Source organism: Rhinopithecus bieti, unplaced genomic scaffold, assembly GCF_001698545.2.
Source record: "Rhinopithecus bieti isolate Rb0 unplaced genomic scaffold, ASM169854v2 scaffold_15838, whole genome shotgun sequence".
Classification (NCBI taxonomy): Eukaryota; Metazoa; Chordata; class Mammalia; order Primates; family Cercopithecidae; genus Rhinopithecus; species Rhinopithecus bieti.
Window position 1 is genome coordinate 1,268,743 of NW_016808928.1, and position 14,711 is coordinate 1,283,453.

At 38.3% G+C, this 14,711-nt stretch overlaps 1 protein-coding gene across 1 annotated transcript in view; it reads left to right on the forward strand.

Annotated features, from left to right (window-relative positions):
• The window catches only part of CSMD1 (CUB and Sushi multiple domains 1), a 1,215,136-nt gene that overhangs the window by 1,175,845 nt on the left and 24,580 nt on the right, over positions 1–14,711 (forward strand). The window contains exons 56-63 of the mRNA XM_017887857.1: positions 1,523–1,699; positions 2,318–2,497; positions 4,901–5,074; positions 5,651–5,824; positions 7,081–7,154; positions 10,511–10,622; positions 12,229–12,408; positions 13,703–13,747. Of these exons, the coding sequence (XP_017743346.1) occupies positions 1,523–1,699; positions 2,318–2,497; positions 4,901–5,074; positions 5,651–5,824; positions 7,081–7,154; positions 10,511–10,622; positions 12,229–12,408; positions 13,703–13,747 (1,116 nt within the window). The remainder of the gene's footprint in view (positions 1–1,522; positions 1,700–2,317; positions 2,498–4,900; positions 5,075–5,650; positions 5,825–7,080; positions 7,155–10,510; positions 10,623–12,228; positions 12,409–13,702; positions 13,748–14,711) is intronic.

The window sequence follows — 14,711 nt, forward strand, 5'->3', positions numbered from 1 at the left end:
AATCCCTTTCTGTGACAGGCTTTCCGTAAGCACATCTACACAGTACCTGTTGCACAGTAAGTGATGAATATATGTTTGTTGAATGAACAATATATATATGTTGGATAGTCCAACCCTTAATTATTGCAATATGAAATTTTAATATATAATACAGTTATCATAGAACTTTCAAGTTTTAGAGAGCCTTAAATATTCTGTACTTCTGGATTGGTAAATATATCCCAATTCATATGCCAACCAGGAAACTACTAATAGATCTGTGTTAGAAAGGGTTGGAAGTCACACCATGAGCAATCAGAGAAGAGGGCCGTGATTGAATACTTCCATCTGCCATTGGCACAGGACCAGGAAGCACCAGCATGTGCACTTTGTATTATTTTTTCAAACAAGATCCAGTTCAACCTGAGCACAAGTGCATTCTTTCTATGTAGTAAGAAGGGTAGTCCCTCGACTCCCAGTACAGTGACTTCTCTGTGCCAAGCAAATTTTGCAGGGTGTTTTCTTCCATGTTTTTTAAGAAAAATATATCTTTGTTCTCCAGGCCCAATTAAATGTGCAAAAGTGTTTTTAAATATTTTTATCAGCTCAGAGGCAGTCTCATGATATATATTCTTGTTATTAAAACCAGCCAAGGGTCACATCCTTTATTTACCTGCCTATTGTATATTATTGCGACAGTGCTAAGGAGAAAATGTAGCAACCTTTCTGGTAAATAGGCTCCACTAAAAAAGGCAAAAAAAATTATAGATTGAAATGTTCACCCTGAAGGATACCCAGCAGCAGCCAAGGTTGCTTTTGTTTACGGACCAAAAGAGCATAAAAAATAGTCACAGAGTGTAGACCTGTTGCACTGACCATCGTTAATTGAGGTCTTATTGCCTGTATGTGGCATTAGAAGCCTTTTGAGAGAAATGTAAAGTTGAATCATGTCAAAGCCAATTAACGCAGCTACTATTAGATCTGGTAATATTGAGGACATCATTTTACAAAGCAGTTCAAGTGCAGCCATTCATATTTCCGAGGCATTCTTTATTTTCCAAAGTGAATTCTCCTGGAGATGTAAAATAGGACCTGAATTGCCTAGATTTTAAAAACACAGTGATTACATAAAGGAAGATGCTTCTGTGTTGCTAATATCGTAGATATTCTTTTTTGAAAATCAGAACAATTCTGTCATGACATTAAAAACATTCAATCCTCAAATAGCAAGGCTATTAAAAGCATTCAATCCCTGAATAACAAGGCCTTGAACTTTTGGTGCTTTAACTCGTGTTTTAATTTGTTTAGAAATAATTCACTTTAGAAAAGATGAATTGAAAGGTTATTTTTATATTTGTAGCTAATCAATAAAATAAACATGTGAGCCATAGTAAGACATATGTTAAGGAACTTCCCTAGGATTATGTGCTGTGGGTTTGTAATAAATGTGTAGTCTATTGCATTGATCCCCATTGGTCTCCTGTTTGCCATTTTCATCCTGGGTCACTCGCTGTGTGTGTTGTTGTTCTTGTCTGCCTAACAGCTGTGTCCTGTGGCAACCCTGGCACACCCACCAACGGAATGATCGTCAGTAGTGATGGCATTCTGTTCTCCAGCTCGGTCATCTATGCCTGCTGGGAAGGCTACAAGACTTCAGGGCTCATGACGCGGCACTGCACAGCCAATGGGACCTGGACAGGCACTGCTCCCGACTGCACAAGTGAGTAACCAGACATCGTGGTAGACTCATTACTGTGAAATTCACTCCATTGCGGGGGAAAAGCAAAACTGACTTTAAGGTGTTATACTGTTTTTTTATTTTTAATTCATAGAGGAAAAAAAGGAAAACTAATGTGTGATATTGTGACTCTATTTCTTAGGTACTTTAAGATTTTTTCCACTTTTTTGTATGGCTGAAGCTCCTTTAAAAGGCCAGTTGGGTCGAACATTGTAAAATTGAGACCAAAAAAAAGTCAAGACTTTGTCGTCTGCAGACCACTGGGTCTGCAGAGAAAGAAGAAATGTCTTTGGTTCTCTGACTGCAGGCTTCATCTTTCTGATTATACACCATGCCTAATTAGGGGCTAGTCAAGGGGTGGAAGGCAGCATCTGACAGCCAGCTGCCAACAGAATAGAAATCAGTGATTCTCAAAATACAAGTGTTCCTTCTGACAGCAGGTCAGTGAAATCATCAAACAGAGGGTAGTATTGCTTTATTAATTCACTGCTTAACCGCTTTGAATAGCAGTTCAAAGAGAGTATCTTGACTAGAAAGGGTGACTAATTCCTTTCATGATACATGAATTTCTCTGATTCTTTCCCGCTACCTGTTTATTAGTTATAAGTTGTGGGGATCCAGGCACACTAGCAAATGGCATCCAGTTCGGGACCGACTTCACCTTCAACCAGACTGTGAGCTATCAGTGTAACCCTGGCTATCTCATGGAACCGGTCACATCCGCCACTATTCGCTGTACCAAAGACGGCACATGGAATCAGAGCAAACCCGTCTGCAAAGGTTTGTGTTGTGACTCTTTGGATTTTACAGATATGTGTAGAAGTCTTTATTGAATTGTGCTTTGTTTAATTTTGCAAGCATTTATGTAGCCCTTCTAGGGGCTAGGAATTCTTAAACACCAATTTGCAACTATTAAGTCACTTTATTTTATAATACATTAATCTCAGTTTTACAGATGGAAAAATGAACTCACAGAGAGGTCGAGGAAAAGGCTTAGGATCACAGACCAGGAACTGGAGATGTCAGGGTTCAGTGATGGTCCTGCCACCCTAGAGTCTGTGTGTGAACCCCAGTGCTTTGCTGTCCTGGGTAAACCTGTGACCCTGGCTGAGTGAGGTGTTCATGGCATGGCGAATCTAATTGTAGGAATTTAGAGGCAGGTTGGAGAGACAAACCAATCACCTGGTAATGGCAAAGTACTGGTAGAGAGTATTAGCACTGTGATGTTTCATGGGGTTTGGTTGCTGAGACTGAAGATGACATCGACAAGGCAGGAAGAGGTTTAATAAACCTCTTTATGTGACTGGACCATCTTATGTGACTGGACCGTCTGGCGAATCAAGACAGGCTCAAGCCCATCAAGATGGCTTCAGCAAAGCAGAGTGAGCAAGCGGGCTGGGCTCTTACAGTGACCAGGGAGTAGGGCTGAGTGAGGGCTGTGCAAGGGCCAGGGATTTGTATGGTGATGGTTTATTGACCAGAAGCAAAGAAGAACTATCCAGACTTTCTTATCGGCTGGTGAAGAGGAAGGACAAGAAGAGGGGGAGAGAGGGGCTTGAAAGCTGTCAGTGGTCAAACATAAGAGGGTGGCATTCTCCTCTTTATTAGACTAGGAACAAATGAAATACTGAGAGAGGGAGAGCTAGAACACTCAGTAGCTTAACGGAGAAGGTATCATCTTCTGCAGGCTCTGCAAGACAGATGGTTAAATGTGACAGAGGCTTAAATGTGACCTGGATGCTCAAAAATATTGCTTTCTCTCTCTTCTGACATGGGCGTGTTTTTGGGCCATCCTGCTTTCCTCTCCCAGTAGAGTCAAAGGATCTCATTGCCTTCCCTTCTTTGTATCGTAACTCTTAATACTACACCTGTTATACGGCAGAGCCTAAATGAATGTTTAGTGAAATGCACTAAGTGGTGTTGGCAGTGTTCAGGTCAAATGGTCATGATGGAAATGGCCAATAAAATAACACTTCATGCATGGTTTTGTGGATGTTTATCCTCTCTCTGGTACCCGTTGTGTTTATAACAATGTCATGGCCAGCAAGGCCCTACCAGATGGAACCTTTCTCTCTGTGTCCCTCCTGGAACTTGTCTCCTCCCATTCTCCCATGTAGCTCAGGTCTCTCCCAACTGGGGCCTCCCCCTGAACATTCCCTTGGGCCAGAGTGTGCCTTTCCCCAGCCCTCGATCTGGGGTCTCAGGAAGGATTCGTTGAAAGAGTGAACAGATCAGTAGAAGGTGGAGTGGTGAGAGGAGGACCCATTTCCAACTTTTGGGTGTGCAAGTGTGATTTGCTTGTGTTGGCATGTCTCTCTCACATGAGAAGGCATGAGCCTGAACACGCAAAATGCTGGTGGTTATTCTCTTGTAATGCCGTCTGCTGCCTACAGGGTCACTTGGAAACTTCCATTCATTTCCAAAATTAGGGAAGCTTTTATATCTTTGGAGAAGGAGGATTTTAGACAGTGGTTTTGGATTTTGCCCCTGGGGTGCATTTTAGTATAATTTCTGTAGTGGGGAAGGTGGATCTGTGGGGACATCGCCCTCGGGGAAATCCTCCCTAGAAACCCTGTTCTTGCTTCTCAGCCCCGTAAAGTAGACATCAGGCTCCAAGGCGGTGATGAAACACTTGTGAATGGTATTTTACAGAATCTTCTTTAACTGTGTAGGCACTTCTAAAAAAATATATTCAGTAAATAGATGGACCGACTGTGTCTTTTGGAAACTATATGCCATCTTTAAATAAAAAATACAGATGGCCGGAAAAATTCTTACCATCTGTGCCTATAAATTTTGTGTCATCTGACCAAATCCTCATTCGAGTTGTCCTTGGGAACCATCCTAAAAAGACACAAATTAAACAAGAATGTTTCTTCCTTTCTTGGCCTTGTATCTATTGAGAATATCATGTTCAATCCTGTTTCCTTTTACAGTGTTACATGTTTTGACTTGACTTTGCTTTTAGATACCTGATCTGTATTAATGAAGAAATATTCTAAAAAAAAAGATTTATTATTTGGATGTACTGTCTTCTTTGGCAATTCTTTTATTATTTGTTTTTAAAGAAACCTGTGTAGATGTCATTTGTAAGTCAGGTAAAATTAAAATGTGAATCGTTTGAACATCGCAGCTGCAGCGGGAGCTCCGGAATGTTGATCTTGTTTGTTCTTTGGAAAACAGCCGTGCTGTGTCCTCAGCCGCCACCCGTGCAGAATGGAACAGTGGAGGGAACTGATTTCCGCTGGGGCTCCAGCATAAGTTACAGCTGCGGGGACGGTTACCAGCTCTCTCACTCTGCCATCCTCTCCTGTGAAGGTCGCGGGGTGTGGAAAGGAGAGGTCCCCCAGTGCCTGCGTACGTTCTACAGCAGAATTTGTTCCACCCACTATAGGTCTGCAACAGGGACGGATAATCAGGACACATCCTAAGGTTACAATCTGAGGACCTTCCTGGTGGGTAGTAATAGCCCTAAAATACACAAAAACTCAAACTTGAGACTGTGTTGCCTAAGGGCAGAGTCTCTTTTTTGAGACAGGGCCTCACTCTATTGCCCAGGATGGAGCGCAGTGGTTCAGTCATAGCTCACTGCAGCCTCAATCTCTCGGGCTCAAGCCATCCTTTCACCTCAGCCTCCCAAGTAGCTGGGACTACAGGCGTATGCTGCCACACCCAGCTAATTTTTGTACTTTTTGTAGACATGAGGTTTCACCATATTGCCCAGGCTGGTCTCAAACTCCTGAGCTCAAGCCCGCCTCCACCTCCCAAAGTGTTGGGATAACAGGTGTGAGCCACCGTGCCTGGCCTCCTTTTAGTCTTTTTCTTGTTTAATAGTTAAAGCTAAAGATTTAACAGAAACTAGTTACCAAGCTCAATTGGTTAAGCTGATCCAGTGACATTGAAGGCTGACTTCTTCCTGATTATCTTCCATAGCTGTGTTCTGCGGAGACCCTGGCATCCCCGCTGAAGGGCGACTTAGTGGGAAAAGTTTCACCTATAAGTCCGAAGTCTTCTTCCAGTGCAAATCTCCATTTATACTCGTGGGATCTTCGAGAAGAATCTGCCAAGCCGACGGCATGTGGAGCGGCGTACAACCTGCATGCATTGGTAATAATTATAATACTGCCCTGGTGATGTCTGGGGGTATTTGGGGGATGAGGACATTTCATTCCGAAATTGGGTCATTGGTGATTACATAGATAGTGTTCCCGTAGATAATTTTCTGTAAAGGTAATATTCTGTGCACTGAATAGGATTGCACACTAATCAGCTAAACTGATGTGCCGCCTCTTTTAAGTCATTCAAGCTATGTTTGGAGTTTAAGTCAGAAGTCTGCTAAAGTAGCTACTAGACTTTGTTCTCTGACCTCAGTGGCTGTCTCTGCTGTCTACCTTAACTGCCAATTGCATTGTTTCGGGGAAAGGTGCAGTTAGGAACATTCTCTAAAGCAGCCCTCGCCAGAGAGACAGTCTTGCTATTGTTTTATTGCTGCAGAGTCAAGTTTTATCACTGTGTTAATTTTGTTCATTGAGATTTACTAAGCAGAATAATGGGTGTTCTACAAGTTTTTAGTAAAAAAGTAATAATTAGTCTTGATTATTTTCTAAGAAATTGAATGGTATAAAATAAGGATAGTATTAAAGAAATATTGTCACTGAAGCATTTTTTCCTAATTATAGGAAAAAATTTGATGTCATTTGATTTAAATTATTGCCATATAGTAGCTATCTCTACACTAAAATATTTTCTTCCCCTAGTAGGTTAGTTGCTCTAGATAACAAGTTTTAAGAAGTTATCTATTTTGTTTTTCTACTGGCAACTGTAGAGCAGCAAAGAAGAGAGCTGAAGTGCCACTGGGTTACCCAAGTCCTACCTTTTTTGAAAAATGTCACTCTTGGTTTTCCATATGCTTCGATTTTGAAGCATTAAATATATTTATCATTTTGAAATGTTGAGGAAAATTAATTAAAGAAATTCGGAATAATGTAATGGGTAACCAAATGAGATGGCCATTAATTGAATCCTAATAAACAAAAAGATAGTGATCGATCACTATTGAAGATAGTATGTCATTGACCAAACAAATATATTTCTATAGAAAAAAAAGCCAGAGAATGGAAAAAATGTACTTATATAAAAAGAACATACTGAACTACTTAAAGTCTAAAAGTTAACATCTAAAGAAGGTGTCTTGAAGAGAAGATAAAAGTAGCAATTTAATTTTTAACTTTCCTGAAAAACATCTTGCACATTTCTCAAAACAAAGTTTTCTCTATTTCACGAGGCCTTTCAGTAAAAGCTGTTAGAGTTCCCACAATAACTCTATCTGGTGCCCTGTTTTCTTTTTAAATCACAAATTTCAGATCCTGCTCATAACACCTGCCCAGACCCTGGTACGCCACACTTTGGAATACAGAATAGCTCCAGAGGCTATGAGGTAGTTCATTATGAATTTACTATGTTTTCTTTCTGGAAATATAAAATATATTTGTTACTTGAACATATATGAGTGCTTTTTTATATCATACCTTGTTCATGTTATATTCACCTGAATAAAATTCATTCAAAGGGGATTTCTACATGTGTTTTCAAGTGTCAAAATCAGTGTGTACTAGATAATACTTACTAGTATCTTACTAGATAATAATGGAATGATGCATAATTTCAAATAGAAATTAACATAGCAACTGTTATGTTAATTTCTATTTGAAATCATGCATGCTTCTATTATTTGTTAAACTCACATGGCAATTCTCAAATTGGGGTAACTTGTCACTGATAAGCTACCCATAAAAGGTTCTACTTTGGGACTGGCTATAGTGGGGAAATAATATTAAATTCTAGAGACAGAAACAGGAGAAAATGTACGTTAGCCCCGCAGTCTAAACTTACTTGTGAAATTAGTTCTCTGTATGAGCTTTGAAGTTCTATGAATTATTAACATACTAAATATCACTTTGGAATGTTCATTTGACTTTTAATAAAATGAGCATTACCACTTCAGTGAATGTTGGAGAAATACCTAAAAGTGGAAGGTAATGAAGCTTGAAATAAAATGTTTTAACCATCTTAAGTACTGCCATAACTTCACTGTTCTCTGGTTGCATGACTTTGAAAACAAAAGTTAAATATATATTCTACCTTCAAGTTAGGGATCTCATCAATTAAGAATAAAAAATCATCTTCCTCAGCCACTTTCCCCATCCCTCATGAGCACGAAAATATTCCCATTTTTCTCGCTCTGACACACAGTGGCCATTTCATTGTAGCTCTTTTGCATCCTACGGTGGAAATCCTTACAGGGAGCTAATATACTAACTCTAGCATGTTTTCTATTATGTCTCAAATATTGCCTTAAATTTCAAGTAAATACTTTCAGGTACATAAATATTGAATGCCAAATTGTCAAGGAATGTTGGAAAATACTATATATGGTTGTCACTCTCACTGATTCACTATGAAAAATAAAATTTTGATCACCATTGCTTTGAGCAAGTCTTAACTTGCCTATGTACAACTTATAGTAATTAAAAGTTGATGATGACTATATTTAGCAACATAGCAATATATAGTTATCATATAACACTAACAGGGTTGGATAAATCCTTCACCCTCCTTATAACCAATCAGTTACACTAATGTGAATAATAGATTTTATCCAACAGCAGGATTTACTGATAAAGAGTTCAGACACCATCTTTTAAGGACATGATTGAGACCGTGAGATGCAGCTCTCCCGAAATGTTTTTTTTTTCTTCCTTTAGTAGGAATATTTTAATGTAAAATATTAGGAATATTTTAATGTAACCGATGAGATTTTTGTCTGTTTTCTTTAGCACCATATGCTGAAACATTACTTACACAAAGTGAACCATTTCAGTGTGAAATGTCCCCGTGTTAGGCTATGTGAATCATGCAGCTTAAATGACTAGCTCCCATTCTCCAGCCAGGCGTGTCCCCGAAACCCATAGCTCCAGGGTTAGTGTATGATAATCAATTTAGAGTGGCTTGGTATATTCTGCTAAAATTTTTTTTTTATTGAGAAGGAGACTCTATTTTCTTTCTGCCAGTAAGTGATACAGGTTGTCCACAGCCTTCCTGACAATGTCAGCATGTTTACCAGGAGGTCTGTTCGGAATTGCAAACATGCTTGCACGGAGAGTTGATGGACACCATTCCTGACAGAGAGGAAATGTGCTGGGAGCAGTGGCTCACATCTGTAATTCCAGCACTTTGGGAGGCCCCGGCAGGAGAATCACTTGAGGCTAGGAGTTTGAGAACAGTGTGGGCAACATAGCAAGACCCTATTTCTACAAAGAATACAAAAAATCAGCTGGGTGTGTTAAGGTGCACCTGTAGTCACAGCTACTCAGAAGGCTCAGATAGGAAGACCACTTGAGCCCTGAAGGTCAAGGATGCAATGAGCTATGATTGCACCACTGTGCTCTATACTCTGGGCAACAGAGAGAGGCCCTGACTCTAAAGTTTAAATCAATCGTCAATCAATCAATCAAGAGTAACTGAGTCAACCCTTTCCCATCATTGAATCTTAAATTAGCTATCGATTTGACATTTATCAAATTTGCACTTTTCTTTGTAAATTCCTACTTCCACTGTATCAAGTGCTAGAAGCAGCATTTTTTTTTCTCCTGATATCCTTTCTCACTATTCAATGTACCAACTATTTTCTTGCATTTTACTTCTCGTTATTTTCTCAGAATCCCAACAAGGGAGGTATGGGCTTACTCCTGTGAGAAGGCAGACACAGGGAATGAAATAACTGGTTAAATTTCTCAGAGCAAGAAACACATGGGGTATTCAAATCTTTGGACTCTAACTTGGTACACTTATGTACCCTCGTAAGTCAAGCTTTAAAGAAACAATGTGGTCCCAAGCCAAGCTGTCACGAGTGCAAACCCGCCTTCCCTGGGGGCTGCTTCCCTCTCCCTTTGTACATGGGTCATACTGGCCTCATGCTGCGGATACGCAGGAGCATGGACGATCTTTGGTGCCCCTCAACACATGGACCAGAGCTCATTCTCTAAAAAGATATTTACAGATCACAGGAATCTGCCCCTCGAGGCACCTCTGGTTAAATTAGGAACACACACAGGTAAATAAATATACAGGCAATTCCAGGACGTTGTAGTGAGTGGCGCAGATAACATCCGATGTTGGGGAAACGCATTTGAGCAGCACGTAATTCATTCTTGGAAGATCAGAGAAGAATCTGCAGAGGATGTGCAGTTTAAGCAAAGTACAGAGAATTAAGTGGGGGTTAGCTTTGTGAAGACCTGGTGAGGAAGATGCCCCAGACATGCAGACAACAGTAAATAGTTTGTACAGTTTGAAGCGTAAGAAAGACAGAGTTTTGGTGGCCTCTGTATGAGCAGGAATTGACCAGTCCCCTAGGAGTGCTAACAGAAGTAATTTTCTAATAAATGCCAATTGTTTAAAATGTGAGTGGCAGGAAAAAAATGAAAAAGGAAATAATAGTTATTACAAACAAAAAAGAAAGAACTCTGAAACAGAAAAGGCGTTAACTTCTTTACCCAAACAGCCTTCTAAATTTTCAAAATTCACAAAGATCTTACACTATTCATTGAGCAATCCACATTGTGTGTAACACTGTAACATGCAGTTATAATGTGCACATTGATTTAGACAATGGCTCGACATTAACGTGAAAAATTGCTGCTATACTTTTACCCTGGCATGTGCTTTCAAGTATCACCAGTTGATACTTCGAATATTCCCTTGGCCTCTGAAGCTAGTGTTGGATTTCCTCTCTAGGTTGGAAGCACGGTTTTTTTCAGGTGCAGAAAAGGCTACCATATTCAAGGTTCCACGACTCGCACCTGCCTTGCCAATTTAACATGGAGTGGGATACAGACGGAATGTATACGTAAGTGTGATTTCTTCCACCACAATCCGAAGTAAACTATTTGTTGTGAATGTCTGGGAAGTGTTTACCACTAAGGGAAATAATAAGAAATTGTTTTTAATTCCCCAATCCTAAACTTTGGATGTCCTCAAAGTTTGGTTCCCTAGAACTGGCAGCCTAAGCATTTGGCTGGACATTGGGCTGTGAAGTCAGTTCTCAAGCCCCACCCTTGACTTTGAACCGGAGATTCTGGAGGGAGCCGGGGAGGAGAGAAGGGGGACAGTTTAGTTTAACAAGCGTTCCAGGAGATTCCAAGGCACAGTAAAGTCTGAGAAACTGCTTGAAACCAAAGATAAGTGAATAACATTATATTGAACATTCTTAGAGGGAAAACGTGTTTGTACATGCTATTATTCTTCTAGGATATTTACATCAAATTACTAAAGAGAGGGTCAACTGAATAATGTCATATGTCAGAGTCTAAGTAGAAGTGTTTAAAAGATTATTCTCGCTATAATTAGGAAGTATATATGAATTGATCATTCAAATACATACTTTAAGATCGCATTTTATTTTGTGACTTAATCATGAGAATTAGGAAAAATATATGGATGGGTAGTATGTGAATTATTCATTTCACTCACTCTCAATTTAGTGAAATACAGTGTCTTATTCTTAATATATTAGAAATAAAACATTAGTAGAATGTTATAAAAATATCTTAATAGTATATAAGACATGATTTTTGGGTGTGTTTATTTTAAAACTAGCATCTCTGCTCTAAATCACTACTCAAATTATATGTTGATAGTATATGTACATATATATGTATATACATGCACTCATAAATATATGCATATGTTTATATACAATATGGAGTTTGATAATATCAGGTACTGGTTATGGTTACTCATTAGTGAAATAGTGACAATACTCAAAACAACTGCATGTACAATTTTAAACTTATAAACTTGTTTTATAATAATATGCCAATCCTTATGGCATATATGCAAACTTTATAAGGAATGGAGTAGTTTGAGATACAGAGTATACGTTACAATCTCATTTATTCCTAAATTATATTTTAAAGAAAATAAGTATCTATAATATATTAAGTTTCTAAATACACATGAAATTTTTACCAAAATTGTTAATGAAATTGAATAATAAATTTGCTAGTTTCCACCAGAACAAAATCAAGGCATATCTAAATATTCACCAGTCTGTATAATTTGTAAGACTGGGCTTTTAGGGATCTTTAACATATTTACTTTAGTAGTATAGCAGAAGTGTTTTTTTATTTCAAAGCTATGATGTCTACTCTAAATCCTTGCGCATAATTACCTATGTATAAATATACCTAGGATGGGTGTAGTGGCTCATGCCTGTAATCCTGGTACTTTGGGAGGTCAACACAGGAGAATAGCTTGAGGTCAGGAGTTCTAGCACAGACTGGACAATATAGCAAGACTTCATCTCTACCAAAAACATGACATATATATATGTAATATATATGTATGGCTGACTGCATAACAATTTCCAAACTGTTTTGGTCTATTCATTTCTCTAGACACATGTGCTGACTTTACAGTAAACAAAGTCTCAATGTTTCCTAATATTGTTTCAGCTCATGCCTGCAGACAGCCAGAAACCCCAGCGCATGCAGATGTGAGAGCCATCGATCTTCCTACTTTCGGCTACACCTTAGTGTACACTTGCCATCCAGGCTTTTTCCTCGCAGGTGGATCTGAGCACAGAACCTGTAAAGCAGACATGAAATGGACAGGAAAGTCGCCTGTGTGTAAAAGTAAGTTATTGATCAAGGAGTGGCATACTTTTCCAAAGAGCAAGGGAAAGGATCGGCTGCCCATCAGGCTAGTGTCCATGTGAGAAACCCATAAGTAAGAGCTTGAGGCTGCAGCATCGCCACCTGCCTCAGTCCTGCTTCATGTGCGTGAGCTGTGTGCATGAACGTGTGTATCTTCAGTGTTTGATGCAATGGTGGCAGAGCTAAGCGGATGTATAGTACAATTAGTATGCAATTAGTACATAATACAATCACTGGATTATTTTAAGCCAAAAAAGAAAAGCTATTTGGTTGAAGAAAAGCATTCTGAATTAAAAGGAAAATAATACTCGGTATATTTTCAGGAAAAGTAGTTCTTAGAGATGAAAATGAATAAATATCACCAAGTATCCGAGAATATATATGTGGTTATTTTTAAGACCACATGCTGTTTGTGGTAAAACCTAAGTTTATGTGTCCCTGACCTTGGTTCTGCTTTGTAAAATTACAAAAGCAATTCACATAGAAACGATCCATTAATTACCAATTTGTGTGTTTACAAGTGAGAATAATCATCCTGGGTCAGCTTTGATGATAGCTAAACTTTCAGGCTCTCCCCTGTATGTAATTTATAAATCCATGGAGTCTAAACAGCATAAACCAAAAATGATGGAATGTGAGAAAGTCAGTGACTTTAGGTTTCATTTCCTGGAGCCTATTTATAGTTCTCGTATTAGGGATTTTAGAGAGACTTTTGTTTCCCTTGGCCTTCCCTGTTAGAAGCATGAAAACTTTTAAAATGGTGATTCATAGTTTGATATAAAACTGTGAAGGCTAAGAAATTATTATTTAAATCTAACTTGATCGACCAAAATGAACATTCTGTAATGGAAATAATTTTGAATTGTTCAATAGTAATGTATAAATTCATTGATTTGGGTAGGGTATTGGACAATCAAGAGGGACTATAACATCATGGTTATTTGGTTATTTCGTATGTGGCAGGGTATTCCAAGGAGGATATGAGAAATGTCATAGAAGCCACCCTTCTTTGCAAGGCTCTCTGTTGTAGCACTTTCAATGGAAATATGCGTAGATAGATGTACATTGATTTTTCATCCTTAAACTCTGCTTTCCCACAAACACCAAGAATATTCTGCTGTAAAGACGTGGGTTTAAAATGTATATGTATATAGGTATTCATATTTTGTACATTTAAAAAATCTGGAGAAGGAAAATTGCTTCAATTTGACATTTTTTCAAACTTACTCAAAATGTTTTTTTAAAAAATGATAATTTGTCTTTTTACTTGTAGGTAAAGGAGTGAGAGAAGTTAATGAAACAGTTACTAAAACTCCAGGTTTGTATACCAGAACAGTTATAGATTTCAATCAAATAAAGTGATTTGTTCTCTACTCTGCACAGTGAAACAATTCTCAACATTTAAATTTCCGAATCCGTTAGTCCATGACAAAGTTAATGTTTCAGTTATTTAAAACACTAAGCCTACATGGAATTCTGTTTATTTCACAACAATGGTTTGTTAATGAAATAACATTACTTCACTTAAAAAGAAAACCTTTGGTGTTATCACACACTGTTCCATTCAAACGTGCCTTCGGCGTTTGGCAGGGAGAAATGAAAACACTGATCATTCCATGTGGTATAATGGAGAGCCTTATAAAGAGGGTTGCGATTTTTTTCCTCCAAATGAGGAAGCTCATATCAATGAGGCATTTTTACAGCGTAAGTTGTTAATGCAAACAGTTCAAATATGGAGCCCGATTTTTTCCAAGTATCTCCATTCATTCAGGCATCCTTTGCCTTCTAAGATGTTAATTATAGTTTTTTGTTGTATGTGGTGCCTTTTGCCAAATGCATTATGTAGCAAATTGCAAAAATGCAGTCCTATTTCCCGAGGAAAGTTTTCACTATACAAAATCATCTGGCATGTTCTATCTGTGTTTTGTCCTATTTCCCGAGGAAGGTTTTCACTATACAAAATCATCTGGCGTGTTCTGTGTTTTAAATTTAAATTATATTTAAATAACAAAATTAATCCCAAATTATATTAATTTAAGTTGGGTATTTTTTAGTTGTTGTTGTTTTATCAGAAAGAGAAATCCCTTGTAAATATATAAGGTCACTTGACTAGTACTTTCTTTATTCAGGTTTTAACACTTTTTTGGGGGGGCATAAGCTCTATTTTAGAATCAAACATGGAAAGAGTATTTGTAATGCTATTGTCAGGATGCTGTGTTACACACTTAATTCTTAGACAAAGAAAAATGTGCCAATATGACTAAAGAAATTTCTCCAATCTG